This window comes from Salvia miltiorrhiza, chromosome 1, assembly GCF_028751815.1.
Source record: "Salvia miltiorrhiza cultivar Shanhuang (shh) chromosome 1, IMPLAD_Smil_shh, whole genome shotgun sequence".
In the NCBI taxonomy this organism is placed as follows: Eukaryota; Viridiplantae; Streptophyta; class Magnoliopsida; order Lamiales; family Lamiaceae; genus Salvia; species Salvia miltiorrhiza.
This window is the reverse complement of record NC_080387.1, coordinates 22986343-23012943: the sequence shown is the minus strand read 5'-3', so window position 1 is coordinate 23012943 and position 26601 is coordinate 22986343. Positions and strand designations below refer to the sequence as shown.

Here is a 26601-nt window from a genome sequence, read left to right as displayed (position 1 = left end):
ATGTGTTGCCTTTTGGGCAAAACACCGGTGCAGACAGAAGGTTACCCTTCCCGCAGCTTTGGCCAGACAGACTCAGCAGACAAACAGAACAAACACACAAAGACACAACAAAACAAAACAAAACAAAAACTAACAACCTAGGGAGGGTGAAATTCAAAGGGCAGGTGCAGGCGGATACCTGAACCCTTGGTGCTTGAAGAAGGCCAGAAGGGCCTTTTGGGTTGCTGCCAGTGCAACCTGGGTCTCCACGATCATGGACTCAATCCTGTCCAGCTGACTTCCCTCTTCCTCTGACTCTGACTCCTCCATCTTCTCTTTTCCTTTGCCCACAGCAGGGCTTTGGCCTTCGGCCGCCGAAACTTCCCTCTCGTCTGGGTTGGTAAATTTGGGCACACCACGGTCCATCCTGACGTCCTTCATGCGGATCAGGGCTTCGATGTTCAGCTTCTCCGCCTCAATCTTGGTATTTCCCTCCTCGATCTCAATCTCGTTCACCTGGGCAAATGCGGTGGTGAACTGGATGCAGGAGAGCCTCTGATTAGGCTTGCTGATGATGGAGTCGATGTGCTCGATCAGAAAAGCTCCGAAGTTGAGCTTCACCCCGCTATGCATTGCCCAAAGGATGTAGAGATCCTTCTTGGACATAGCATTCCCGCTATCAATTTTGCCAAAGAGGGAGTACGAGAGGATGCGGTGGCAAACCCTCAGGGTTGAGTCGCGAATTCTATGCCCTTTGACCTTTTGGGTCCTGAACTGTCCTCCATCGCCGATCTCTGCCCACATGACATCCCACTCCTGTGCAGTGAAGGTGGGAATTCCTCTCTTTGCGTCCCTGTACTCCTTCTTCTGCAGGTCCTTCAGCTTCACCATTCCTAGATTGAGGTTGAGCTCATTCACGGACATATCCCTGGTTTCTCCCTTCATGGAGAAGCTCATGCCCAGAGGCCCGCAGGTTGGGTTGATGTCCACCTGTATCGAGTCGAACACTTCTCTGACCACCTACTCATATGCGTGCCTTGGCCACTTCAGAAATGCCTTCCAGCCAATGTTTTCGAAATACTCCTTCACCTTATCCACTATGCCCAAAGGCTCCAGCGCGTCCATATCCGGGATCTTGGGCACAGCGATCCCTTTCGCTGTCTTCTTCCTGCTCCTCAGTGCTGATGTCGGCTCTCCCTTGATCATTCGGATCGGGGTCGGGGCCATCACTTTTCTTTTTTTTTCACCAGAGTTTCCTCTTGCTCTTCGCCGGACTCCCCCTGCTCCTCCTGCATCGCTGAACCCGAGGGTTCATTTCTCTCGTTGGATGATCCTTCGGCCGGCGTGGCCGATTTCTCGGCCGCCGACTTCTTCCTCTTCAGAGCGGTGGGGGTCTGCTTCTTCTTGGATGGCTCGTCCTCGCCTTTCTTCGCCATTTCTGGTGTGGCCTTGCCTTCTCCTTCGGCTGCATATTGGTCGCCAGTCCCGAGCGTAGGGACGTCTATCTCCGCCGTGAGTTGCTCGATGACATTTTCATCCACCGGCAAGGGGCTCTCGGCTTGCGGCAGGGTTTTGGATGAAGGGGTTGGTGTGGTTTCCATCGGGAGTGGTTTCCGATGTGGGGTTTTCTTCGAAGTTTTGGATTTTGACGGTGTGGGGCTTTCTCCGGTGAGATCGATCTCTGTGCCTTGGGGTATGCCTCGGAGTTTGTTTTTGGGTCTGGTGGAGACCATGGTGGTTAGGTGGTGGTTTTGTATGCTAAGGGCCGAGAAATGGGGTGGTGATTATGGAAAGTTGGAAGGTTAGGGTAGTGACGTCGTGGGTAGAGGTTTTAGGGTTTTGGGGGTGTAGGGCTGACAACTGTCACTTGATGTGATGTGCGTCAGGCGGTTTCAGCCGTATTTTGCCCGAGAGCCCCTGTTTGCCTTGGAATCGACACTCCTCCATTCGACTGCTTATGCCCATAACTTCTTCCCCTAGATCTGCAAAACAAATTCAAATTCCCGCGAAGGCGGGAAACTCAAACTCGCCCACTGTTGTGGGCATAACCAAGTTCCTAGGCACACAAAAAGAAAACGAAACAAACTAAAAGAAATAAGCGAAATGAAAATACCAGGTTACCTCCTGGCCAGTGCCCTATTTATCGTCCCGAGCATGACGTGATACCTTTCGATCAACCCAGGGTGTTTGTGGCTGGGTCGAGATCCAGTTCTTCCCTAGCGTTGGGTTTATGCCCATACTAGGCCTTCAACCTTTGTCCATTCACCTTGAACACTCTTCCAGACTTTGGATTCTTGATCTCGACGGCCCCATTTGGGAATTGGGTTTGCACTTCAAATGGGCCGGTCCATTTGGTACTCAGTTTGCCTTGTGCAAATTTGAACCTTGTTTGGTACAGGAAAACCTTTTGCCCAAAACTGAATTGCTTGTTTATGATCAAGGCATCGTGGCTTTTCTTCATTCTTTCCTTGTAGAGGACAACATTGTCGTATGCCTCTCTTCTGATTTCTTCGAGCTCTTGGATTTCTAGCTTTCTTGCTTGCCCTGCCTTATCCCAGTCATAATTCACTTTGTTCACTGCCCAGAAGGCCTTGTGCTCCAATTCCACCGGTAGATGGCACCTCTTGCCATACACCATCCGATATGGTGACATCCCGAATGGAGTCTTGTATGCAGTGCGATATGCCCATAAGGCATCTTCCAACTTAAGACTCCAGTCCTTCCCTGTAGGGCCAACAGTCTTTCGCAAAATCGTCTTGATAATGCGATTTGAGAGTTCGGCCTGTCCATTGGCTTGTGGGTGGTAAGCTGTCGAGACCCGATGTTGGACACCATATTTTTTGAACAGGTTTTCGACCGAAAAATTGCAGAAGTGAGATCTTTGGTTGCTGATGATTGCTCTGGGCACACCAAACCTGCAAAAAATGTTAGTCTTCAAAAAATTCACCACTACCTTTGAGTCATTCGTCGGGGATGCTTTTGCCTCCACCCACTTGGAGACATAATCCACCAAAAGTAGGATGTATAAGTTTCCTCTCGAACTGGGAAGGGGTCCCATGAAGTCCATCCCCCAAATGTCAAATATTTCCACGGGCATAATGGGCATCATGGGCATTTCATTCCTCCTGGTTATGTTCCCTTCTCGTTGGCATTGTGGGCAATTCTTGCAGATGGTGTAGCTATCCTTAAAGATTGTCGGCCAATAAAACCCACATTCCAAAACCTTGGCTGCAGTCCTCTTATGCCCAAAATGTCCCCCACACTCCTTTGAATGACAGAATTCCAGGATGCTTATTTGCTCTTTTTGTGGAATACATCTTCGTAATACCTGGTCCCCGCATTGTTTCCACATATACAGTTCGTCCCAAATGTATTCCCTGCTGTCTTTGGCCAATTTCTTCTTCTGGGCATAAGTGTATCCAGGGGGTACATATCCATAACATAAGTAATTGCACAAGTCTGCGTACCATGGGTCTTCCCTTCTTCCTTGGGCATAGAACAACTGTTCATCCGGGAACATCTTCTTGATTGGTTCCCCCTTCTTCCTTCCTTACGATCCTGCTTAGATGATCGGCCACTTGGTTCTGTGCTCCAGCTTTGTCCTTTATTTCCACGTCGAATTCTTGTAGTAGTAGGACCCATCGGATCAATCGGGGCTTAGACTCCTTTTTGGCCAAAAGGTATTTCAGGGCCGCATGATCGGTGTAGACCGTGGTCTTTCCTCCAAGCAGGTAAGACCTGAATTTTTCAAAGGCGAACACCACTGCCAACATCTCCTTCTCAGTCGTGGAATAGTTGATTTGGGCTCCATTCAGTGTCTTTGAGGCATAGTAGATGACGTGACTTTCTTTTCCCCGCTTTTGCCCAAGAACTGCCCCTATGGCATATCCACTGGCGTCGCACATCACCTCAAAGGGCATACCCCAGTCAGGGGGTTGTATTATGGGTGCGGAGATCAGATTGTTCTTCAAAATCTGGAAAGCCTCCTTGCAATCCTCATCAAAATTCCACTCCACTTCATTCTGTAGCAACCTTGTCATGGGTTGAGCAATTTTTGCAAAGTCCTTAACAAACCTCCTGTAAAATCCAGCATGCCCAAGAAATCCTCGTAACTGCTTGATGTTCGTTGGGTAAGGTAGCTTGGCTATGATTTCAATCTTTTCTTTGTCCACTTCTATTCCCCTGCTTGAGATCACATGTCCGAGCACAATCCCTTCTTTGACCATAAAGTGGCACTTCTCATAATTCAACACCAAGCTCTTGTCAACGCACCTTTTGAGTACCTTCTCCAGATTGGCTAGGCATGAGTCGAAGGTTTGCCCATAGACCGTGAAGTCATCCATGAATACTTCGATGCAGTTCTCAAGAAGATCCGAAAATATGTTCATCATGCATCTTTGGAATGTGCCCGGGGCATTGCATAGCCCAAATGGCATCATTCGATAGGCGAACGTTCCAAAAGGGCAAGTGAACGTCGTTTTGCCCTGGTCCTCCTCTGCAACCCAAATCTGCATATATCCCGAGTATCCATCCAGAAAGCAAAAGTATTGATTCCCCGCAAGTCTTTCAAACATCTCATCGATGAAAGGCAAAGGGAAGTGATCCTTCCTTGTCTTCTGATTGAGCTTGTGGTAGTCAATACACACCCTCCAGCCAGTTTGCAACCTTGTAGCAATCAGTTCCCGGAATTCATTCTCCACCACTTGTATGCCAGACTTCTTAGGCACAACGTACACTGGGCTTACCCACCTGCTATCGGAAATGGGGTATATTATGCCCAAATCCAATAGTTTGAGTATCTCTTTCATCACAACTTCCTTCATGGCTGGATTTAGCTTCCTCTGGGGGTCCCAGACTGGAACTGCATCTTCCTCTAGTAATATGCGGTGCATGCATACTGTAGGGCTTGTGCCCTTAATATCGGCCAGGGTCCATCCAATTGCTTCCTTGTACCTCCCCAAAGTCTCCTTGACTTTGTTTTCGTCCTCGAGTGTTAACTCTGAATTGATGATTACGGGCAAAGTGTCATTATCGCCTAGAAAGATATACTTGAGATGTTTGGGCATAGACTTCAGCTCGAGCTTGGGTGCCCTTTGAGTCGAGGACACAAGTTGGTCTTCCTCCTTCAGGGTGGGGATTTTCAAAGCCTCAGTGTGGTTGACCCCTTTGCTCCATGCATTTAGTACCTTCACCGCCTCTTGCAATGACTCTTCTTGCAAGTCCTCCTCGGTTATGCCATTCTGAATTATTGCATCATATGGCTCCTTGAGTGCTGTTCTGGGCAAAAACTCCTCAACAACCTTCTCGATCATGTCAACACTCTTCACCATTTCTGTATCAGCTGGATGTTTCATGGCATTGTATATGTCGAAGGTCACTGTTTCCCCTTCGAACTGACATGTTAGCTTGCCCGTATCACAATCGATGAGAGTCCTGGCAGTCTTTAGAAATGGTCTGCCCAAAAGCATAACCGGATCCCTTGCTTTTGACTTCCCCATGTCGAGAATGTAAAAGTCCACTGGAAAGATGAGTTCCTCCACTTTGACCAAAACATCTTCTAATATCCCCTCTGGGTAGACATTTGATCGATCTCCCAATTGGATTACCACTCGGGTGGGCTTCAGTGGTCCTATCTCCAGGTCCTGGTACATGGATAAGGGCATAACGTTGATGGATGCTCCTAAGTCGAGCATTGCCTTCTCCACCTTCATGGTTCCTATTACACATGGGATGTAAAATATGCCGGGATCCCCACATTTTATGGGCATATCTCATTGTAAGACCGCGGATACGGACTCGCCCACTTGAAATTTCGCATCATCAGTGTATTTGACCTTCCGAGTGCAGAGTTCCTTGAGAAATTTCGCGCATCTGGGCATAGAGCGGAGCGCGACCAAAAGAGGCATATTGACCTCCTCCTTTTTGAAGATTTTCACCAGTTCAGTTAGTTCTTCCTTCTCTTGTTCCTTGGCCATTCTGCCTGGGAAAGGGATTATGGGCTCAGTCTGGCTTGATTTCTCTTTCCCCTTTCCTATCGCCTTTCGCTTGGCCTCTCTCTCTTGGGCAAGTTCTTCCTCATTTGCCGATCCCATTCCGACTTCCTCATTGATCTCTGGCTCTTCTTGGCTTTTCTTTTTGACAACCTCGGGTAACTCCTTTCCTCCTCTAAGTGTCATAGCATTTACCTTCTTCACCTCTACTTGGGAAGGAAGTTCTCCTTGTTTGCTCTCAAGTCTGGCAACTGCTTGGGCAAGATGTGATAGTTGGGAATTCACATTCTGCATTCCTCCTCTTGTCTCCATTATGAACTTTTCGGTCGCTTGCTGGAACTTCACTTGTTGTTGGGCCATTTGATGCACAAGCTCCGACAGGGAGGATTCTCTTGCCTGTTGAGGTTGTTGCGAGTATTGTGGTGGATTACTCGTCTGCCCTTGGTTTGGCCCCAAAAAGTTATTGTTGCCATACCTAAGGTTCTCGTGTTGTCTCCATCCCTGATTGTTATACTGCTGCCTGTAAGGCTCAAAGGGTTTCTGATGTTGCCCACCGTTATTTCCTCCTGGCTGTTGCCCAACAGCATTAAGCTCTTCCTCTTCGAAAAGTTGTGGACATTCTTAGGTTGCATGTGAGTTTGCCATGCAAAGTTGGCATGCCTTCAAAGGCTTCCGAATGTTGGGAATCCCTTGATTAGGTGTTCCCTGATTCGTCATGAATTTCTCGAACATGTTGCACAGCTTGTCCAACTTGTCATCTTGGGCAGAAGGAGCCTGCACCGGAGTAGTTCTGACTATAGTCCCTTCCTCATCTCTCGATTCCTCGGCCATGTCGGCTATGAGCTTGAAAGCCTCTGCTGCGGATTTATTTAGGATCGATCCTCCACATGCAGCATGTAACCATTGTCTATCTTGCCTTCGGAGTCCTCCCACGAAATACCGAATAAGGTCATGATCCGGTATTTGGTGTTGTGGGCATTTAGCCAACATCTGTTTGAATCTTCCCCAGTACTCATAGAGAATTTCTCCCGATCCCATCTTTATGTTGCTTATTCGAGTCCTCAAATTCTGGATTCGGGCAGCTAGGAAGTATTTTTCCAAAAACTTTCTCTGCAACTCCTGCCAGGTCCGAATGCTTCCTTCGGGCAAATCATACAACCACTCCCTCGCTCATTCTAATAGTGAGAACGGAAAAGTGAGGAGTCGGATGTACTCGCCAAGGGCTTGACTAGCAGTGCGCACTGTTCCACATGCCATCTCAAAGTCTTGGAGGTGCCTTTGAGGGTCCTCTCCGGGCATATCACTGTACTTGGGCAAAATTTGGATGAGGGTATGCTTCAATTCCCAATTTCCAGTGATCTCCGGTAGTACTATGGTTGATGGCCGGAGGTTCAAGTTGTTCGGGAACATCATGTCCCGAAGAGTCCTATTGGTGTTGTCATTTTGTGCCTCCGGATTTTCTGCCATCTCTCTCTCCGCTTCTAACTGCCTTTCTCTTGCCTGTACTTCTTGTTCTGCCCTGCGTTGTTCAGTCGGACAAGTCGCTCGATCTCAGCGTTGAACAAAAGATCTTCGTTTCCTACACTCCTGGTACGACGCATACACAAACGTTAAGGGAAAACTCACACTTAAAATCACAAAAGAAATTACTAGCGCTCTCAGTTCCCCGGCAACGGCGCCAATTTGACAAAGCCGTCGTTTGAGCTTCGTGCAAATAAAATATCATGTGCCCACAACTAGACTAGCTAGTGGTAAGTCCAGAGTCGAATCCACAGGGAACTGAGCAGTAACTTCTCCTGCAAGGGTGTCACTAAAAAGGGTTTGTATTCTGCAGTGTTCTGACCACAACGTGCTTATGGGCAGAACGGGTATCCAACTTAAACTGAAATAACAATGTAGATAAATCAAATAACAAAACAATTCTGACTTGGGTTTGAATCACTAAACATGAACTAGACACTCGATCATTGGTGCAAAGATTAATCACTATATTCGCATACCAGTGGTTATAGGCATAAGAATTGTTGTGCCCCTATTGTCACTTGTCACGCACACAAAAACCCCTTGCCCAATCTATCCTTTCAGTTTATGATCCCTTAGAAGGGTCAGCTAATGGAAATCAACTACCCCGAGCAACATCCACGCTCTCTGCGATGGCCTATCGCTAGTTGTGCTTTGCCCATAATGCTTTAAGATCTAGATAGACCTACTTGACTCTTACGCCGATATTTCACAGCAGTCACGGCTCCAACACTCATTGTACTATTTTGGAGGTCGATGGCAACTTGCCTTTTGCCCAAAGTATTACTTGTGGCCAGAACTCCCTAGTTAACTAGTGATCAATTAATTAACCAAGTTGTTTCAACCTTTTTGGAATCAAACGTAGTGTATCGGGAATATGCTCATATAGTTATTATGCCCAAATTAGACCTCTCGAGTTAAGTGTTCATGCTTAGATCATCTTGCCCAAATCAGAGTATAAAACTTAGCCGAGCATAAAGTAAATAACACAAGCAAAAGAAATAATGGAAAACATAACTGAAATTGAAATTGCTTAAAGGAAAATAGATGTACCTACGGCCAAAAGTGCCGTGCAAAACATGAAACGAAAAAGTACTAGATTATGCCCACAGCCCGGGCTAGCTTCCACTTCACAAAATACTGCACAACAGGTCGGTTTTTCAGCACCCTTGGCTTTAGAAGCTCTTCGGGTATTTATAGGAGTGATTAGGGCAACCTAAGGCCCAGCCCATGATGTTGCGGCCGGATCCATGCAAGCATGGAGATGCTTATCCCTTTTCAGACCTAATCTTCATGAAGATATGTTTCCTTTTGGATAAGGCGGTGGTTTGGCCTCATCGGTCTCTTTTGGATAGCTGCCGCCTTCGGCCCATATCGGACTCCCACTTGCAATCCTCCCTCGCCAGCCTGTTGTGCCTCCGTCTTCTTCCCCTGCCTTCCTTCTCTTGCCTGCCAGCTCTCGTGCGGTACTTATGGGCATAAGGGACGGTTTTGCCTCCATTCCCCTTGCTTGCGGATCATACCTCTTTCACGAGAGGTGACAGCACTTTCGACCCCTGGAGCACCTCTTGCCCACAAGCTGATCCTGCCATAGAACTACGCCCTCCCAGGCGACCAAACAACACAAACAAAAGGAAAAAGACTCGATCTAGACCTAAAACAGACACAAAAACAGAGCACAAACTTGGGCTCATCATGCAGCTATTCAAGAGACTTAAACGGTTAATAGTATTAATACCATATCTAGCTAGAGTGTGCCTATCAGTGGTTTTGGTATCATCAAAACATAAGGGTTGGATCTATCTTTTCATTTCCCAACATCTAACACTTCTCTGATTTCATAAAACTGATTGGACTGAAACCCTACTTGAACTATAAGTGTGTCGACAAGTTCTTCGCACTAAAGATATTCTACTAAACTAATATCAGTATCGGTCTACACCCTTCTTAGCTGATCTTCTACTCACTGTTCTCTTCAGTCAACTCACATCAGTATCAATTTCGATACTAACTTTAGTTTAGAAAAGAAGTTTCAAATTTCAAGAAAAATAGCCTACTGGTGTATTACTCCCCCTCCTATACACCAGTTCAGTAAACCTAAAGTACCCAACAATTAGTATCAGAGCAGGTTGTTCGCAAGAACAGTCTGCTTTGACCCGGTTCTGCTGAACTATATCTTTTTTCAATTTTCTCTATCTTCTTTACGTGCTATGTGAGTTACTCTTTTTCTCCTCTATCCTTATGGAAACTAATTAACTCCAGCAGGGCTGCATCTCTACCAACGTTCTCCATAGAGAACTACGAGATATGAAAGTTCAGAGTAAAAAACTATCTCACAGCTCAACACTCCAGAATGTGGGAAGTTATTACAGATGGTCCAATTATCATCAAAGAGACAATTTAGAGAATTTCTACAGAAGCAGGGAAAGATCCTTACAATGAATCCAGGATCAAAGAAAAACACGAGTATACCACTGAAGAAAGAAAGCAGGACGAACTGGACAACCTTGCAAAGAACATCATTTCAAGCACTGTTCCAGACAAGCATGTGATGAAAATAATCAAATGCACAACTTCCAGAGAAATATGGAACACCCTGGAAAGCATGTGTGCTGGATCTGATGAAATCAAAGAGAACAAGCTATCTATAACTTGTCAAAAGTTTGACAACTTTCAGATGTTAAAGAATGAATCCATCGAAGAAATGGAGTACAGATTTCACAAAATACTTAACAAAGTCCAAGCACTCTCCAGAAACAAGTACACTCAGCGCGAGATCAACCCAAAGATCGTTAGTGAAGGGTTGTATACTGAAAGCAAGACTTTATGCTTGTATACATTGATTCCTTTGTTCACTGTGATTCTTCTATCTGAAATATTGTTATTGCATAATCCTATTATAGTCCAATTTATCTCATACTATAGATTATATGGTGTGTTGTAGATCACAGAAGATCATATAATTGGAAAAAGCTGAGATATAAATTGAGTTCACAATCGAGGCAACTATGGACGAGTTGTTGGTTTAGATTGTAGCATAAATGGATAAATAGTTTGTCTTGGCTATTTATTTATGCTAGTACCTTCGTGTATTGAACAGGATCACAGTGAGATGAATTCTTATATTCTGACTAATTAAGAATCAAGATCTCGGCGACTTAAATAGTCTTAACCTTAGTTAGATTAATCGGTGTAAATAATATATTGACTATTGCTTTGATTTATCATGGGTGAAAGTTCTCTTGAAGCTCAATAAACTCGATACTTTGGGTGATAGCAATTATTATTTGACATGCGATTATATTGCAATAAGGAACCGTGTCCTGCTAATAACAGGATGATAATATCCTCTCGAGGAACTTAATAAGTTTATCGTATTAAACCCTGCAGGTGGAATTAGTTCCGATACGATAATAAGTTTAAGTGGTAGCACTCGAGATGTCGTTTATTATTAAACGACTAATTAATTAATTAATTGATCGTCAGAGAAATTAATTAATTAATGGATATTGGATATCTTAAATACGGGGATTAATTAAGTCTAATACTAGCCCCGACTCACCTAAAGAATAAAGAGGTAATTCAGTATTAATTTTCTAGTGGAATAAATTAATACTTGTGTCTCAATTTTATTCTGGGCTGAATAAAAAAATCGAGCACTGGGAGGCCAAACTTTATTCAAGCTAGTAGATCCCCACTTGGCCGAATAAAGGTTCAACTCCTTAAGTGGGCGTCCCCTCATCTCTTAAGCCTTTGGGCTTGGTTTGATTTAATTATGTTTTGGGCTTATTATTTAGCTAGGTATGTCTAATACCTAGTATAAGTAATAAGACAACCCTAAACCTAATTAATTAATCACACACGTGAGAGCAAGATTGTGAGAGTGAGGAGACGCCAACTTTGAGGGAGAGGGCTTGAAGCACGTTGCCACCCAACGTCGAGCTCTACCGTGGGAACAAGTTGGAAGATCAACACTGGAGTCTTTGATCGTCGAATTTGCAAGTAAGTTTCGAACCCTTGCAATAGGCACTTGTGATTTTTGTATGTACTTGTTTGGCATCCGGAATGGGTCACGGGCAAATGGATCATACGTCAAACTATGGTTCCTTCAATTGGTATCAGAGCCGTGGTTCTAGGATTTCGGCTCTGCCGGATAAATGAGTAGTAAAATCACTAGGGTTTTACGTTAATGTTATCTTGTTCTGTCGTCTTGTCGTGGCTGCTCTTCTGTTTTATGTTCTGCCGTTTTGGCTATTTTTACCATGAGAAAATTCGTGGTTAGTGTAGCTTTTTTCCGCTGTATTCGTACTTTGCTGTATTCTATTTTGTACGGGTCGTGGTTTGGCGGAGAAGGAATGGTGTTGATGTGTGGATGGCGGTAGTTAATTTGCGCCTTCTCCATCTGCTAAGGTTTGATCATGGTGAGGATATGTGATGAACGGAATCTGATTGACTGGAGTTTTAACTCCAGCGTCTATGGTGTTCAGATCTAACTCATCACTGATCGGATCAATGGGTGGATGAGGCACGATGACTATGGTGGCCAAAGCAGCGTCCGCTTCGGCGTTGATGCTGCTGTGCAGCCCTGTTTTGGCGGAACCCTAAGGTGTACTAGGGTTCTGGTATGTTGATAGGGTGCTCTGGCGATGAGCTCTGCTCTGGCGCTTGATCTCTCTGGCGATGAGCTCCGCTCAGGCGCTTGATCTCTCTGGCGATGAGCTCTGCTCTGGCGCTTGATCTCTCTGGCGCTTGATCTTGCTAGCACTTGATCTCTCTGGCGCTTGATCTCTCTAGCGATGAGCTCTGCTCTGGCGCTTGATCTCTCTGGCGCTTGATCTCTCTGACGCTGAGCTCTGCTCTGGCGCTTGAGCTCTGCTCTGGCCTTGAGGTCTGCTCTGGCTAGGCAGCTCTGCTCTGGCCTCGAGCTCTGCTCTGGCGTGGAGCTCTGCTCTGGCGCTTAAGCTCTGCTCTGGCTGGGCAGCTCTGCTCTGGCCTCGAGCTCTGCTCTGGCTGGGAAGCTCTGCTCTGCATTGAGCTGCTCTGCTCTGCCTTGGGCTGTGCAGATCTACCGTGTACCTGATTCTTAGCTGGAAGCTTTGTGGAAGACGATGAGGATTGCCTAAAGACGAAGACTTTTGTAATAGATTAGTTTTCCCTTTGTAATAAAGTAGGCATGGACGAACAGGTTCCAATTTCTACGACAAGACGACACCTTTTACGTTTTTATTGTCGTATGCATGTCGTGGATTTAATCACCGTTAAGGTGTTTTTAGCATGATTTTATTTGCTTTATGTGAATGTAAATGCGCATAGAATATCATGCTAGGTTCTATCACGTTTTCACTAAGCACGTTTTAATTTCAAGCGAGCATGTTTTATTACATGTGTTCTAGAAATGCATGCTTAGGTTTTCCGTGTCAACGTGATTTAACCTGTAAACCTTTTGAAGTAAAAGACTAAGCGGATAATTCAATTTTTTTAAATAAAATTGATATAGACCTCCACAGTTGGTTTAAGACAAAGTAAATTGATAATTGGTGTAAACGTCCACACGAACGTGGCTTGCACTCGTTATTAATTTGCAGCTTTTGTCGGTTAAACTTCTAAATTAAAAATATTTTAATCTTGTGAATAAGTGGGAGTTTTGCATGTAAACGTTCACACTATCGTGACTTGCATGTATTAATTTCTGCGAGTTATTCTGGAAAGGATTAAAATTAATTATTTTAACCTTGAAAATAGTGGGAGCTTCTCGTGTAAACGTCCACATGAACGTGGCTTGCACGGGTTAGTTTTCATGGATTATTCTAGGAGGGGTTAAAATAAAAGATAGTCATAAAGTTGACTAAATTGTGGTCATTGCTTAGACGTTAATTTCAAGTACAACTCCCCAACGGAGTCCCTTCTTGAAATTGCGTGGTCTAGTCAAGGTCCGTTTATTGGTCCTATTTTGTCATAAGGATAAGTTGACAATGGAATGAGACCAAAGACTGGGTGTCTGGTCAAACGAAGAGCGCGTAAACGTCCACACGAACGCGGCTTACGTGTAATTCGATTGGGCTAACGGAGGTTTCAATAATATTATTTTATCAAAATGTTACAATATTATTGCTACGAATCTTTATGCAATAACGTTTTTTTTTTCTAATGTGCGCTTGTTTGTTTATATTTCAGATATGACTGTTACCCCGCTTTTGAATGTTTTATCTGCTAAGCCGCTTACTGGTCCGAATTTTTCGGAATGGAAGCGCAATCTGGGATTTGTCCTAGACGCGGAGGAGTATAAGTTTGTGCTTACTACTCCCGCTCCCGCGAATCTTCATACTCGGTCTTCCGAAGAGCAAAGGGAGGCCCATAAGCGGTCGCATAGGGCGAATAATATGGCGAAAGCTTATATTATGACCACTATGTCGTCTGCGCTGCAGCTGCAACATCAGTTGTTGGAGACCGCGGCTGCAATTATGAGGAACCTCGAGGAGCACTTTGGGGAATCGGACCGATCAGTCCATTTTGAACTCATGAGGAAACTCATGTATTCAAAGATGACGGAAGGTTCGTCTGTGCGCGAGCACGTGCTTGGAATGATTAATTATTTCAATGAGCTGGACGTGCTTGGTGGAGGAATCGAGGATGCTACTAAGGTAGACATGGTTCTCCACACTCTGCCCAAATTCTACGAAAACTTCCGACTCAATGCCGTAATGGGCAAGAAAAAGTTCACTCTAAATGAACTGCTTAATGAGTTGGTAGCGGCCGAGGGGGTCATGGGAAAGAGTCCACAGGCTTTGGCCACTGCCACAGGACCCAGTTTTCCACCGAAAGGTAGGAAGAAGAAAGGGGCCCATGGCAAGAAAAGCCAAGTAAAAGGTGGGAGCAAGAAGAAGCTAGGCCCGACCGGAGGCGTTGGCAAGCCAAAGGGGAAAGGGAAATGCTTTAAGTGTCAACAAGTAGGACATTGGAAGTCTGACTGTCCCATGATGAAGAAAGCTCAAGGTATTTCTACTGCTCTTGTAACGGAAACATATTCAGTTTCGAGATCTTCCCATCAATGGGTTGTTGACTCGGGTGCAACTGACCATGTTTGTTACACCTTGCAGGGGTTCCTGCGGACAAGGGAGCTTAGTGGAGGCGAGCTGGCACTCTCTATGGGAAATGAAGCAAGCTTACCTGTTGTTTCAATTGGAGATGTGAACCAGGGGGCTTAGCCCACTGGCCACCGGGTCCTCCCTTAAGTGAAGTGACCCGGGTTCGATCCCTCTTGGGAGCGAATTGGAGATTGGAGATATAAGGTGGATTTTGGTGAATGGAGAGATAAGGTGGTTCTTGGAGTGGATGGAGAACTAATTACTAACATCTAACATGACTTTGCCCGATCAAAAAAAAAAAAAATTGGAGATGTAAATTTATTGATTGATGGACATGTTTTAGTTTTGAGATATGTACTCTATGTTCCGGGTTTTCGGAAAAACTTGATTTCTACCATTCAATTATGAAAATATGGATATTCTGTTCTTTTAGAAGACAGTGCAGTATTCATTGAAGATGGTCAAGTTTTATTTAGAAGTGCAGCTGATTCTCTTTATACTTTTTCATGTCCATTCGATTATTCTTCATCTGCTTATACTTTGACTACAAACCAAAAGAAGAGAAAGGCTTCTTCTCTGGAGAACCAAACTCTTCTTTGGCACCTAAGATTGGGTCACATCAATCTAAGGAGGATCCTAAGACTGGTTTCCGATGGTATCTTGGAGTCTCTCCAAGTAGAACCAATCCCAGTCTGCGAATCCTGCATAGAGGATAAGATGACGACTCGGCCTTTCAAGGCCAAGGGGTATAGGGCCAAAGAAGTGTTGGAACTGGTTCATTCTGACTTGTGCGGACCTATGTCCACTCAAGCTCGTGGAGGGTACGAGTATTTTGTCACTTTCATTGACGATTACTCAAGGTACGGATACTTTTACTTGTTGCGCTACAAATCTGAATGTTATGACAAGTTTCAAACATTCAAGGCGGAAGTAGAGAAGCGACATGGTAAAAGTATCAAGTCACTACGATCTAACCGCGGTGGCGAATACCTCAGTAACGAGTTTAGAGCATACTTGTTAGAATCTGGGATTACATCTCAGTTGACTACACCGGGTACACCCCAACAGAATGGTGTAGCAGAGAGAAGAAATAGGACTCTTCTAGAAATGGTTCGTTCGATGATGAGTTTCGCTATTTTACTTGTTTCGTTCTAGGGATATGCCTTAGAAACAGCTGGTTACATTCTTAACTTAGTGCCTTCTAAGTCGGTTGCAAAGACCCCATCCGAGCTGTGGTCAGGGCACAAGCCTTCTCTTAACCACATCCGGGTTTGGGGCAGTGCAGCACACGTGCTGAACAAGGATGTCGATAAGTTGAGCCCTAGAACTGAAGTAAAGCTGTTTATAGGATATCCTAGAGGAACGAAAGGTGGTTATTTTTATTGTCCTATGGATCAGAAAGTCATTATTAGTACTAACGCAAGATTCTTGGAAGAGGACTATGTAAATAATCACAAAAGTAGGAGTGAAATCGTCCTCGGTGAGGTCAAAGACATTGGCTCGACAAGTCCACCAACTCAGCCAATTGTGCAAGATGTAGTAGCACAAGTCTCATCAAAAAACGCACAAGCTGTCGATACGGAATCTGTAATTGTGCCACGTCGTAGTGAGAGGGCGTCAAAGGGCAAACCGCCCAATCGATATGCGTTTGTCAATGAATCTACGGATTCAGTTGATGATGAGCTTGTCGAGGAAGATCCCTGGACTTACTCAGAAGCACTAGCAGATCCAGATGCTCTTGAATGGGAAGCATGTATGGTTTCTGAATATGAATCCATAACTGTCATGGATGTATACGAGAAATGTTTGCTACCTGTTGGTCGTGAGGCCATTGGTTGCAAATGGGTATACAAGCGCAAGAGAGGACCAGACGGGAAGGTTACGGCCTTCAAAGCGAGACTAGTGGCGAAGGGTTATACTCAACGACCTGGTATCGATTATCAGGAAACTTTTTCGCCAGTAGCCATGCTTAAGTCTATTCGAGCTCTCTTGGCCATGGCTGCCCATATGAACCTAGAGGTGTGGCAAATGGATGTCAAGACCGCATTTTTGAATGGGTATCTTGAGGAAGATAGAGACATCTATATGCTACAACCAGAGGGGTTCATCAAGGAAGGTGAGGAGCATCTAGTGTGGAAGCTCAAGAAGTCCATTTATGGACTTAAGCAAGCTTCACGATCCTGGAACAAACGTTTCGATGACGTGGTCAAAACTTATGGTTTTCAGCAGTGTGTCAACGATAGTTGCGTTTATAGGGTCTGTATCGATGGGAGTCTGGTATTCCTTATACTCTATGTGGACGACATACTTCTCATTAGCGATAATGTGAATGTATTGTCTTGCATTAAGGAGTGGTTATCCCAACAGTTTCGAATGAAGGATCTGGGAGAGGCAACATATATTCTCGGGATAAAGATTGGTCGTGACCGATCTAAGAGAATGTTGAGTTTGTCTCAAACATCCTACATTGACACTGTTTTGGCGCGGTTCAGCATGCAGAATGCCAAGAAAGGTTTTCTACCTTTCAGACATGGTGTTCCGCTATCTAAGGCAATGTGTCCCACAACGCCTGAGGAGATAGCAAGCATGAAGATAATTCCATATGCCTCGGCTGTGGGAAGTCTCATGTATGCAATGCAGTGTACCAGGCCTGATATTTGTTTTGCCGTTGGCATTGCAGCAAGATATCAGGCGAATCCAGGTCAAGCTCATTGGACTGCTGTAAAGCACATACTCAAGTACCTTAAACGGACTAAGGAGTATGCGCTAGTTTACCAGTCTGATGATCTGACACCGGTAGGGTATGTGGACGCCGATTATCAAGGTGATAAGGACAAGAGGCGGTCTACTACTGGCTATGTGTTTAAGTTTGGGGGTGGAGCCATTGTGTGGAGAAGTGTAAAGCAGAAATTCAATTCACTATCCACCATGGAAGCCGAGTATGTAGCTGCTTGTGAAGCTGCTAAAGAGGCTGTGTGGCTCAGGAACTTCCTAACTGAGATTGATGTGATTCCTAGTTTGCCGAAGTGCATCACAATTTATTGTGATAACGAGGCTGCTATTGCGAATAGCAAGTATCATTACATTCGGTCTGTGGTCAAGCATGGTGATGTAGCTTTGATGCATATTGCGGGAGTTGATAATCTGGTTGATCCCTTCACGAAGAGTCTTCCTGGTGCGGTGTTCAACAAGCATGTTGAAGGCCTTGGAGTTCGTAGCCTCCCTATACTAAATTAAACTTTAGTATAAGTGGGAGATTTTGTAATAGCTAGAGGATATTATCAGTTTTTCAGTCACTTTGTATACTAAAAGTTTGCTTTAGTATAAGTGGGAAAATTGAAGGGTTGTATACTGAAAGCAAGACTTTATGCATGTATACATTGATTCCTTTGTTCACTGTGATTTTTCTATCTGAAATATTGTTATTGCATAATCCTATTATAGTCCAATTTATCTCATACTATAGATTATATGGTGTGTTGTAGATAACAGAAGATCATATAATTGGAAAAAGTCGAGATATAAATTGAGTTCACAATCGAGGCAACTATGGACGAGTTGCTGGTTTAGATTGTAGCATAAATGGATAAATAGTTTGTCTTGGCTATTTATTTATGCTAGTACCTTCGTGTATTGAACAGGATCACAGTGAGATGAATTCTTATATTCTGACTAATTAAGAATCAAGATCTCGGCGACTTAAATAGTCTTAACCTTAGTTGGATTAATCGGTGTAAATAATATATTGACTATTGCTTTGATATATCATGGGTGAGAGTTCTCTTGAAGCTCAATATACTCGATACTTTGGGTGATAGCAATTATTATTTGACATGCGATTATATTGCAATAAGGAACCGTGTCCTGCTAATAACAGGATGATAATATCCTCTCGAGGAACTTAATAAGTTTATCGTATTAAACCCTGCAGGTGGAATTAGTTCCGATACGATAATAAGTTTAAGTGGTAGCCCTCGAGATGTCGTTTATTATTAAACGACTAATTAATTAATTAATTGATCGTCAGAGAAATTAATTAATTAATGGATATTGGATATCTTAAATACGGGGATTAATTAAGTCTAATACTAGCCCCGACTCACCCAAAGAATAAAAAGGTAATTCAGTATTAATTTTCTAGCGGAATAAATTAATACTTGTGTCTCGATTTTATTCTGGGCTGAATAAGAAAATCGAGCACTGGGAGGCCAAACTTTATTCAAGCTAGTAGATCCCCGCTTGGCCCAATAAAGGTTCAACTCCTTAAGTGGGCGTCCCCTCCTCTCTTAAGCCTTTGGGCTTGGTTTGATTTAATTATGTTTTGGGCTTATTATTTAGGTATGTCTAATACCTAGTATAAGTAATAAGACAACCCTAAACCTAATTAATTAATCACACACGTGAGAGCAAGATTGTGAGAGTGAGGAGACGCCAACTTTGAGGGAGAGGGCTTGAAGCACGTTGCCACCCAACATCGAGCTCTACCGTGGGAACAAGTTGGAAGATCAACACTGGAGTCTTTGATCGTCGAATTTGCAAGTAAGTTTCGAACCCTTGTAATAGGCACTTGTGATTTTTGTATGTACTTGTTTGGCATCCGGAATGGGTCACGGGCAAATGGATCATACGTCAGCCTAACTTCAACTGATTGGCAAATGTATACCATGCTGAGCATCAAGCAATTGATCTCCGACCTTAAAGCCAATGAATTCGATATTCAACGGAGCAAGGAGAACAAAAAGGCTGGAACATCAAATGAGGATGCCCCATCAGCCTCCAAAGGAGCAACACTGAAGGTTGCATCCAAAGATTCCAAGAAACAGTTGGAGGAATCGACTGATGTCAAGAATGAAGACTTTTTTAGTCAATATGCTCTAATGACTGAAAGGTTCAACAAAATATAATCAAGGTTCAGAAAGTACAAGAAGTTCCACAAGAAGAACTTCAAAGGCAAGGAGAAGGAGTATAAGCCAAGATACTCCAACAACAAATCCGAAGAGAAGAAGCCATCAACTCCAGACTTAAAAGATGTGGAGTGTTTTGGTTGTGTCAAGAAGGGACACTACAAGACTGATTGTCCTGAGATCTCACATGCAGAGAGAAAATCCCTTCGAGCCAGAAGAGATAGGAGAATGGAGAAGAAGAAGGCAATGGTTTTCAGAGATGCCGAGGACTTCAACTCATCGACTAAATAATATTCAAGTAACTCAACGAGTTTAGATGATGAGTGCCAGGCCATAATGGCTAAAGATGCTGAAAACATGGCTGAAAACAACTTCAACAGCTACGACAACGGACTTGATGGGCCTGAGGTAAACTCTCAATCTAAAACTTTTAATACTGATGTCTTCTTAATGATATAAGGAGAAAATTCAGTTTCTGGAGCCACAACACTGAATGCTGATGAATATGAACAAGTGATGTGTGACTACCAAAGTTTGAGGACACTCTTAGAGAATCTCTTGGAAGATAATCAAATACTGAAGAAGAAGATCAGTCTAGCTCAGACTGAAAAAGAGAAGATCAATGTTTATCTTCCGGATGAAACTGGTCTTGATAAACTGATTGCAGATAACAATGGACTAAAGAAGGAGATCAAAACTCTACAATTAGAGAAGAGCAAACTTCAGTCAAAACTAGATGAGACTGAAACTAATCTAGAGCAAACTGTAAGGAAACTTGAAGAAGCCACTTTCGAAGCAGCTCGACTGAATGACAAGATGGAATAGTGGGTTAAGAATTGCATAGAAAACTCTCCACTGATGAAGCATTTTCCATCTTCAACACTAATGGAAAGTATTGGTGGAAAACTAACTGCAGCTGATAAAGGCAAATGAATGATGATTGTTGAAAGAACTGGAAAATCAGATGACGTAGCATCAGTCGAATTCAATGGTTATGCAGAAGAAAAAGCTAAGAAAAAGAAGATGATGTCACATAGGAATATCCCTCATCCTAAGAACTATGGATGTCCTAAGGGAAGATACTGGAAAGCACAGAAGGTGGTGACCAATGATCAAACTCATCAGCAGAAACTGAATAATCCACTTCAGTACAGAAAAGATTAAGGCCCCTCCAGACTGAACCATTATCAGTCTAGACAACTGAAGAATCAGAAGCCACGTCACCAATCGAGGGGGAATCAGAAAAACAAGAAACTGAATTATGTTCAGTTTACTCGTAAGCAACAACCATGGAGAAAAAATCAGGAGTTCGGACAAGCTCAACAATATCCAAATCAACGTCAGTCCGGACCACATCAGTCCCCACATCAGTATAGACAACATCAGTCTATGCATCAACAGTATCAGCCAATACACCATTAGTATGCAACTACTTCAGTATCTCAGAGGAGATACAATACTGAAAGAAGAAGACCTCCAACCTATCCAAGGCAGGATAACAAAAAGAAGTAGATGCACAAAAAATAAGAAGTTGATCCAAGAAAAAGAACATCAGTGCAGACTGAAGAAGCATAAACTTCAGTCAAAAGGCCAAGCTACAAGAAGACAACATCTCCTCCGCATGTTATGAAGTAGATTTGGATTCCAAAGGGAACTAGAACTAACATGCCAGGACCCAAACATTAATTGAGTACCTAAAATACTTCTTTCTTGCAATGTAAAACCAGGAAACAAAACAAGAAGAAAGAAGAAGCTAAAGCCCCAAAGAACACCTGGTACATGGATAGTGGATGTTCAAAGCACATGACTGGATACAAAGAATATCTAACCCAGTATGTGGAGAAAGCTGGATCCAAAGTCGCATTTGGAGATAACTCACTTGGAGAAACAAAAGGCTACGGTTTATTAAACATGGGTAACGCATGTATCTCAAATGTTAGCTATGTTTCTAGACTAAAACACAATCTTTTGTTTGTGAGTCAATTTTGCGATAGCGGATTCTCTGTGAAGATCAAGAGAGATGAATTCACAGTGAGAAACAACAAGAAGAAGGTGGTGCTAAAAGGGGCCAAACAAGGAAACCTCTATGTGGTTTCTTGGAAGATAGCTCACCGGAGACCTGCCTAATCAGCAAGAGTCATGCCGAGCTAAACACCATGTGGCATCAGAGAATCAACCATCTCAACTTCAAAACAATCAACAAGCTTGCTAAGCACTAATTGTTGGAGGGACTACCCCAAACAGTCTTTCAGAAAAAGTAAGAATGTGGAGCATGTCAACGAGGAAAGCAAACCAAAGTATCATTCAAATCAAAGACTGGTCACTCCTCCGAGCGCATACTACAACTGCTTCACATAGATCTTTTCGGTCCAGTGTCTCCCAGAAGCTTTAATAATAGAAGATATGGCCTAGTAGTTGTGGATGACTACTCACGATTTGGGTCATATTCTTGTATAAAAAAAAGTGAGACACTGAAGGAACTACCGAAGCTGATGAAGAGACTAAGCGTTGAAAAGCAATTTGACATCATCAGTATAAGATCAGACAGAGGGACTGAATTCCTCAATTCAGTTATCATAGACTTTTGCGAAGAAAAAAAAATCAGTCATCAAACCTCTACAGTAAGGACTCCTCAACAAAACGGAGTGGTGGAGCGCCGCAACAGAACTCTCAAGGAAACAGCCCGGACCATGCTTGCAGAATCTGGGTTGCCACTGAAGTTCTGAGTAGAAGCCATTAACACTCATGCTACACTCAAAATCGTTCTTTCCTGACACAAAGACATGGAAAAACTCCATATGAATTATGGAATAATAGGAAGCCAACTATCTCTTACTTTCATACATTTGGTTCAGGTGCTACATACACAACAATGACAAAGAGAAGCAAAGTACTTTCGATAGCAAGGCTGACCAAGGAACCTTTCTTGGTTACTCAGGAATTGAGGAATCTAGCAAAGCCTATCGCGTACTTAATTCTCGGACATTAGGTGCGGAAGTAACACCTCATGTTGTTTTTTATGAGTCTATTGATGATCACAAACAACAGGGAATCGGTGAAGGTTCCAAAACTGATGGGACAATCATCGCCGAAATGAAAGAAGTGCAGGTGTGGAGTCTGAAGATAATACTGAAGAATACCAGTTTCAGAAGATCACAAATACTGATGGTCAATCTATTGTTCCAATTGATGGCAATAGTCAAAGGAGAACTCAACCAACTGAAGTTCCAAAAGAAGTTGAACCTACAATCCAAACAGAGCTCAAAACGCCAACAGTTCAGCGTTCCCCTGCTCCAACTGAAACTGAAGTTCCCACCGAACCTCAGTCCACGACTGTTAGACCACCATCACCACCTGTTCCTGATGATCTAAGGCTATCACAAGTAGATACCAGAAGAAACAAACGATGGTTCGAAGATCACTCATTAGAAGACATCATTGGCAAACCAACTGATCGTGTGAAGACTCGAAGTTCCAAGTGCAATCTTGTCTAGAGATCATCAATGAATCTGAATATTTCAGTTGCTTCCTGGCTCAAACTGAACCAATAGACATTGAAGAAGCACTGAACAATCCTGAGTGGATAAACGCAATGCAAGAAGAACTGAATGAATTCAACAGGAATTCAGTATGGGAACTAGTTGATCGACCAAACGATGCAAAAGTCATTGGACTGAAATGGATATTCAAGAACAAGAAGGATGAGAAGGGAAATATAGTCAGAAACAAAATAAGGCTCGTTGCTAAAGGATACAACCAAGAAGAAGAAATCGACTACGATGAAACCTTTGCTCCAATTGCAAGACTTGAAGCTGTCAGATTATTTCTAGCCTATGCTGCACACATGAAATTCAAAGTACACCAAATGGACATGAAGTGTGCATTTCTCGATGGAGTGCTGACTGATGAAGTTTATGTGGAACAGCCTCCAAGATTTGAAGTTGCAGGACCTGACAAAGTATACAAACTGAATAAAGCTCTTTATGGACTGAAGTGGGCTCCTAAAGCGTGGTATGACACTTTGTCAGAATATCTGCTTGAACAAGGATTCAAGAAGGGATCAATGGATAGAACTCTATTCACACTGAAGGAATGAGAAGAGCTTCTACTTGTTCAAATATAAGTGAATGATATAATCTTTGGATCAAAATCCGAAAGACTATGCAAAAAGTTTGCTGAAATCATGACAAATAAATTTCAAATGTCCATGATGGGAGAGATGAACTTCTTCTTAGAACTTCAAGTCAAGTAAACTGAAGAGGGGATACTGATCAATCAGTCAAAATACACGAAGGAACTGATCAACAAATTTAGAGCTTTGTCGAAGCCCGTTGTTGAGACTTCGAGCAAATGATATTTATATTTCCTATGCCCTGCAATTAAGATTAGTTAATGGCATGTAATAGGGTCGAACCCACAGGGAATCGGTGTATCCTCATACTCGTGTCACAAGTTTATATGGTTGCCCTCTATGGGCAAAGGTGTCACTCGCTAGTCTCTGGCCAAAACAAAATTTAAAACTACTCTAGGCAATATATAGAGCTGAAATTAAACACAAGAAAAAATATTAGTAATAAACGAAACCCGGTCTGGGCATAGACTCAATTGATATGGGGTAATTCATTCGGTCATCGATGCAATATTGTCATTGTGCCTTCATGTCTTTGGTTATAGGCAGTCGTCAATAGGCTATGCCCTCTTTTTTAATCTTCACGTGCACATGCCTACCCCGCCCTCTTCCGCAGACCCAAATGGTCACAGGCATGTCCGAAGACATACTACCACCTCCTGCATTTGCCACACTTCGTGGAGCCGGATTTCTCCTAACTTGTACCCACATCTTGTTTGTAACTTGGCAGTACCAGCCCAGAATAGTATCGGCCGCGTAAAGCACCGAGTTTGCCCAAGTTGTATTTGAATCAGGTCAAATGCTTCGAAAACATGATTGCACAATTCTTAACTCATTTAGACCTCACGAATTATGATTACCCCATAACACATCAACTTAGCCCATACCGGGTATAAAAACTTAGCTACTCAGAACGAAAGTAAAGGCACAACAAATGTAAAAAAGAAAACATACTTGAATAAATACGTTGGGCAGAATTTAAATAGCATACTTGCCGGCACCAACTCCGGGCATAACAAAACAGATATAAACTATTAAGTAAAATGGCCTGTGGCCGTGTATCTGCCTCACAGTCACTCAAAACATGAAAAGAAAACTACGAATGCTATTAAAAGAAAGTGGCCGCGTAGGGGGTGGAACTGGATAGTGCACTCGCCGGACTTCAACTCTCGGTGTTGTCGAAGACTCCTCTGGGCGTGTAGTGCATCCATATTTATAGAGAAGGCATGGGCTAGGGCTTAGCCCAGAACAGGCGGCGGCTGGGCTAGGGTTTGCATGGTTGGTTCTTTCCTTCCATGACGTGCCCTAGAATCTGTAGAGCCTCCGGTATGGCAATGAATCTCGGCTGCGGAAGGTAAGTGGATTTCCTTCCTTTTTTGGACCCGAGGGGTAGATATACCCGACTGTGCCTGCTCACTCCAACTGTGCCCAACTGCAACTTCTCTCTTGGCCTCCTCTCCTTTGCCTTCATTCCCTTGTCTTCTCATCATGCTCCTTCCATCTGGGCCTTCCGCCCGAACACGACCCGATCCCGCGCGGTACTCGATGTGGGCACAACATGGGTTATGCCTCTATCTCAACTCGAGTACTTGCCTCTTTCGCGGAATGGAGCCTGTTCCATCCATTTTGTGCCCTGCACGCTCTTGTGCCCAAAACATGCCCTCCCAGACACAAACACACAAACATACAAAAAGACTCGATCTAAACCTAAAAACACACTAAAAAAGAGCACGAAAAACGGGCTCGTCAAGCTTAACACTTGAAGACTGTAAAGATTCTCATGAATACAAACTGGAAGGTGGATCCAGGTAATGAAGGGAAATCAGTGTCATCTACAAAATATAGAGAAATCATTGGATCTCTATTATATCTAACTACAAGTCGATCAGATATTGCATTTGCCATTGGAGTATGTGCCAGATATCAGTCAGATCCAAAGAAAGCTCACATGGATACAATAAAGAGGATATTAAGATATCTCAAAGGTACATCGAACATTGGATTGTGGTATCCAACTGATAACAATTTTAAGCTTTCAGGATACTTAGAATCAGACTTTGCAGGATGCAAAATTGATAGAAACTCAACTTTCGGCACATGTCAGTTCTTGGGAAATAAACTGATATCATGGTTATCAAATAAGCAGACTTCAGTCGCCACTTCGATAACTAAAGCTGAATATGTTGCTGCTGGAAGCTGTTGTTTACAACTGTTATGGCTCATGCAACAACTGAAGGATTATGGGATTGAGAATATGAAGTACCCATCTACTGTGATAGCTTCAGTGCCATTGCAATTGCTCAAAATCCTGTTCATCACACAAGATGCAAGCATGTTGCAGTACGATATCACTCTATCCGAGATCACATTGAAAAGAAGGACGTTATAATCGAAAAGATTCATACAACCATTCAACGAGCGAATATCTTGACAAAGGACTGATCTATGCTTAATTGTGCTAAATTTTGGGGTTTATATAAGCTTTATTTTAAGAGAATCTTCTGGAAATTGGTGCGTTTTATGGCTTGTCTGATGCTTCGTAGGAGATTTAGGTTTTTAGATGGAAGAATATAATTTTGGAGATTTCGGGGCTAAAGAGGGGGTTTTTAGCATAACTCTGTAGCCAGACCAGAGAAGTCAGCCGAAGCCCCGCGTCAGAGAAACCAATCTCCAGAGCAGCGAAATCACCAGCCAGAGCAGTGGAACCAATCGCCAGAGCAGCAGAGAAGTCAGAGCAGCAAAATGGGAAGCCAGAGAAATCAAAAGCCCGAACTGCAGAGAAAACAAATCCAGAGAAATCCGCGAAAGCGCCAGAGGAATCAAACTGCAGAGAAATCAAATCCAGAGAAATCCGCGAAGACGCCAGAGAAATCAAGATGCCAGAGGAATCATAAGTGCCAGAGAGATCAAAAGCCAGAGCAGAGAAATCACCATTTCTCTGGAGCGACCCATTCCCCTGGCGATAGCCATTTCTCTGGCGAGGTCCGTTTCTC

The 26601-nt window shown here is 43.5% G+C and overlaps 2 protein-coding genes across 2 annotated transcripts; both read right to left on the bottom strand.

Moving 5' to 3' along the window:
• Positions 1–2218: 2218 nt before the first annotated feature.
• LOC131001606 (uncharacterized) lies at positions 2219–3320 on the bottom strand. The gene is made up of 2 exons (XM_057928168.1): positions 3308–3320; positions 2219–2787 (listed from the first exon to the last, which is right to left on the bottom strand). Exons 1-2 carry the CDS (start codon positions 3318–3320, stop codon positions 2219–2221), a joined length of 582 nt encoding a protein of 193 aa, XP_057784151.1.
• A 2430-nt stretch (positions 3321–5750) lies between these two features.
• Positions 5751–7007, bottom strand: LOC131001482 (uncharacterized). Its single transcript, XM_057927904.1, has 2 exons — positions 6630–7007; positions 5751–6539 (listed from the first exon to the last, which is right to left on the bottom strand). The coding sequence occupies exons 1-2, from the start codon at positions 7005–7007 to the stop codon at positions 5751–5753; spliced, it is 1167 nt and encodes a 388-aa protein (XP_057783887.1).
• Between the last annotated feature and the right edge of the window lie 19594 nt (positions 7008–26601).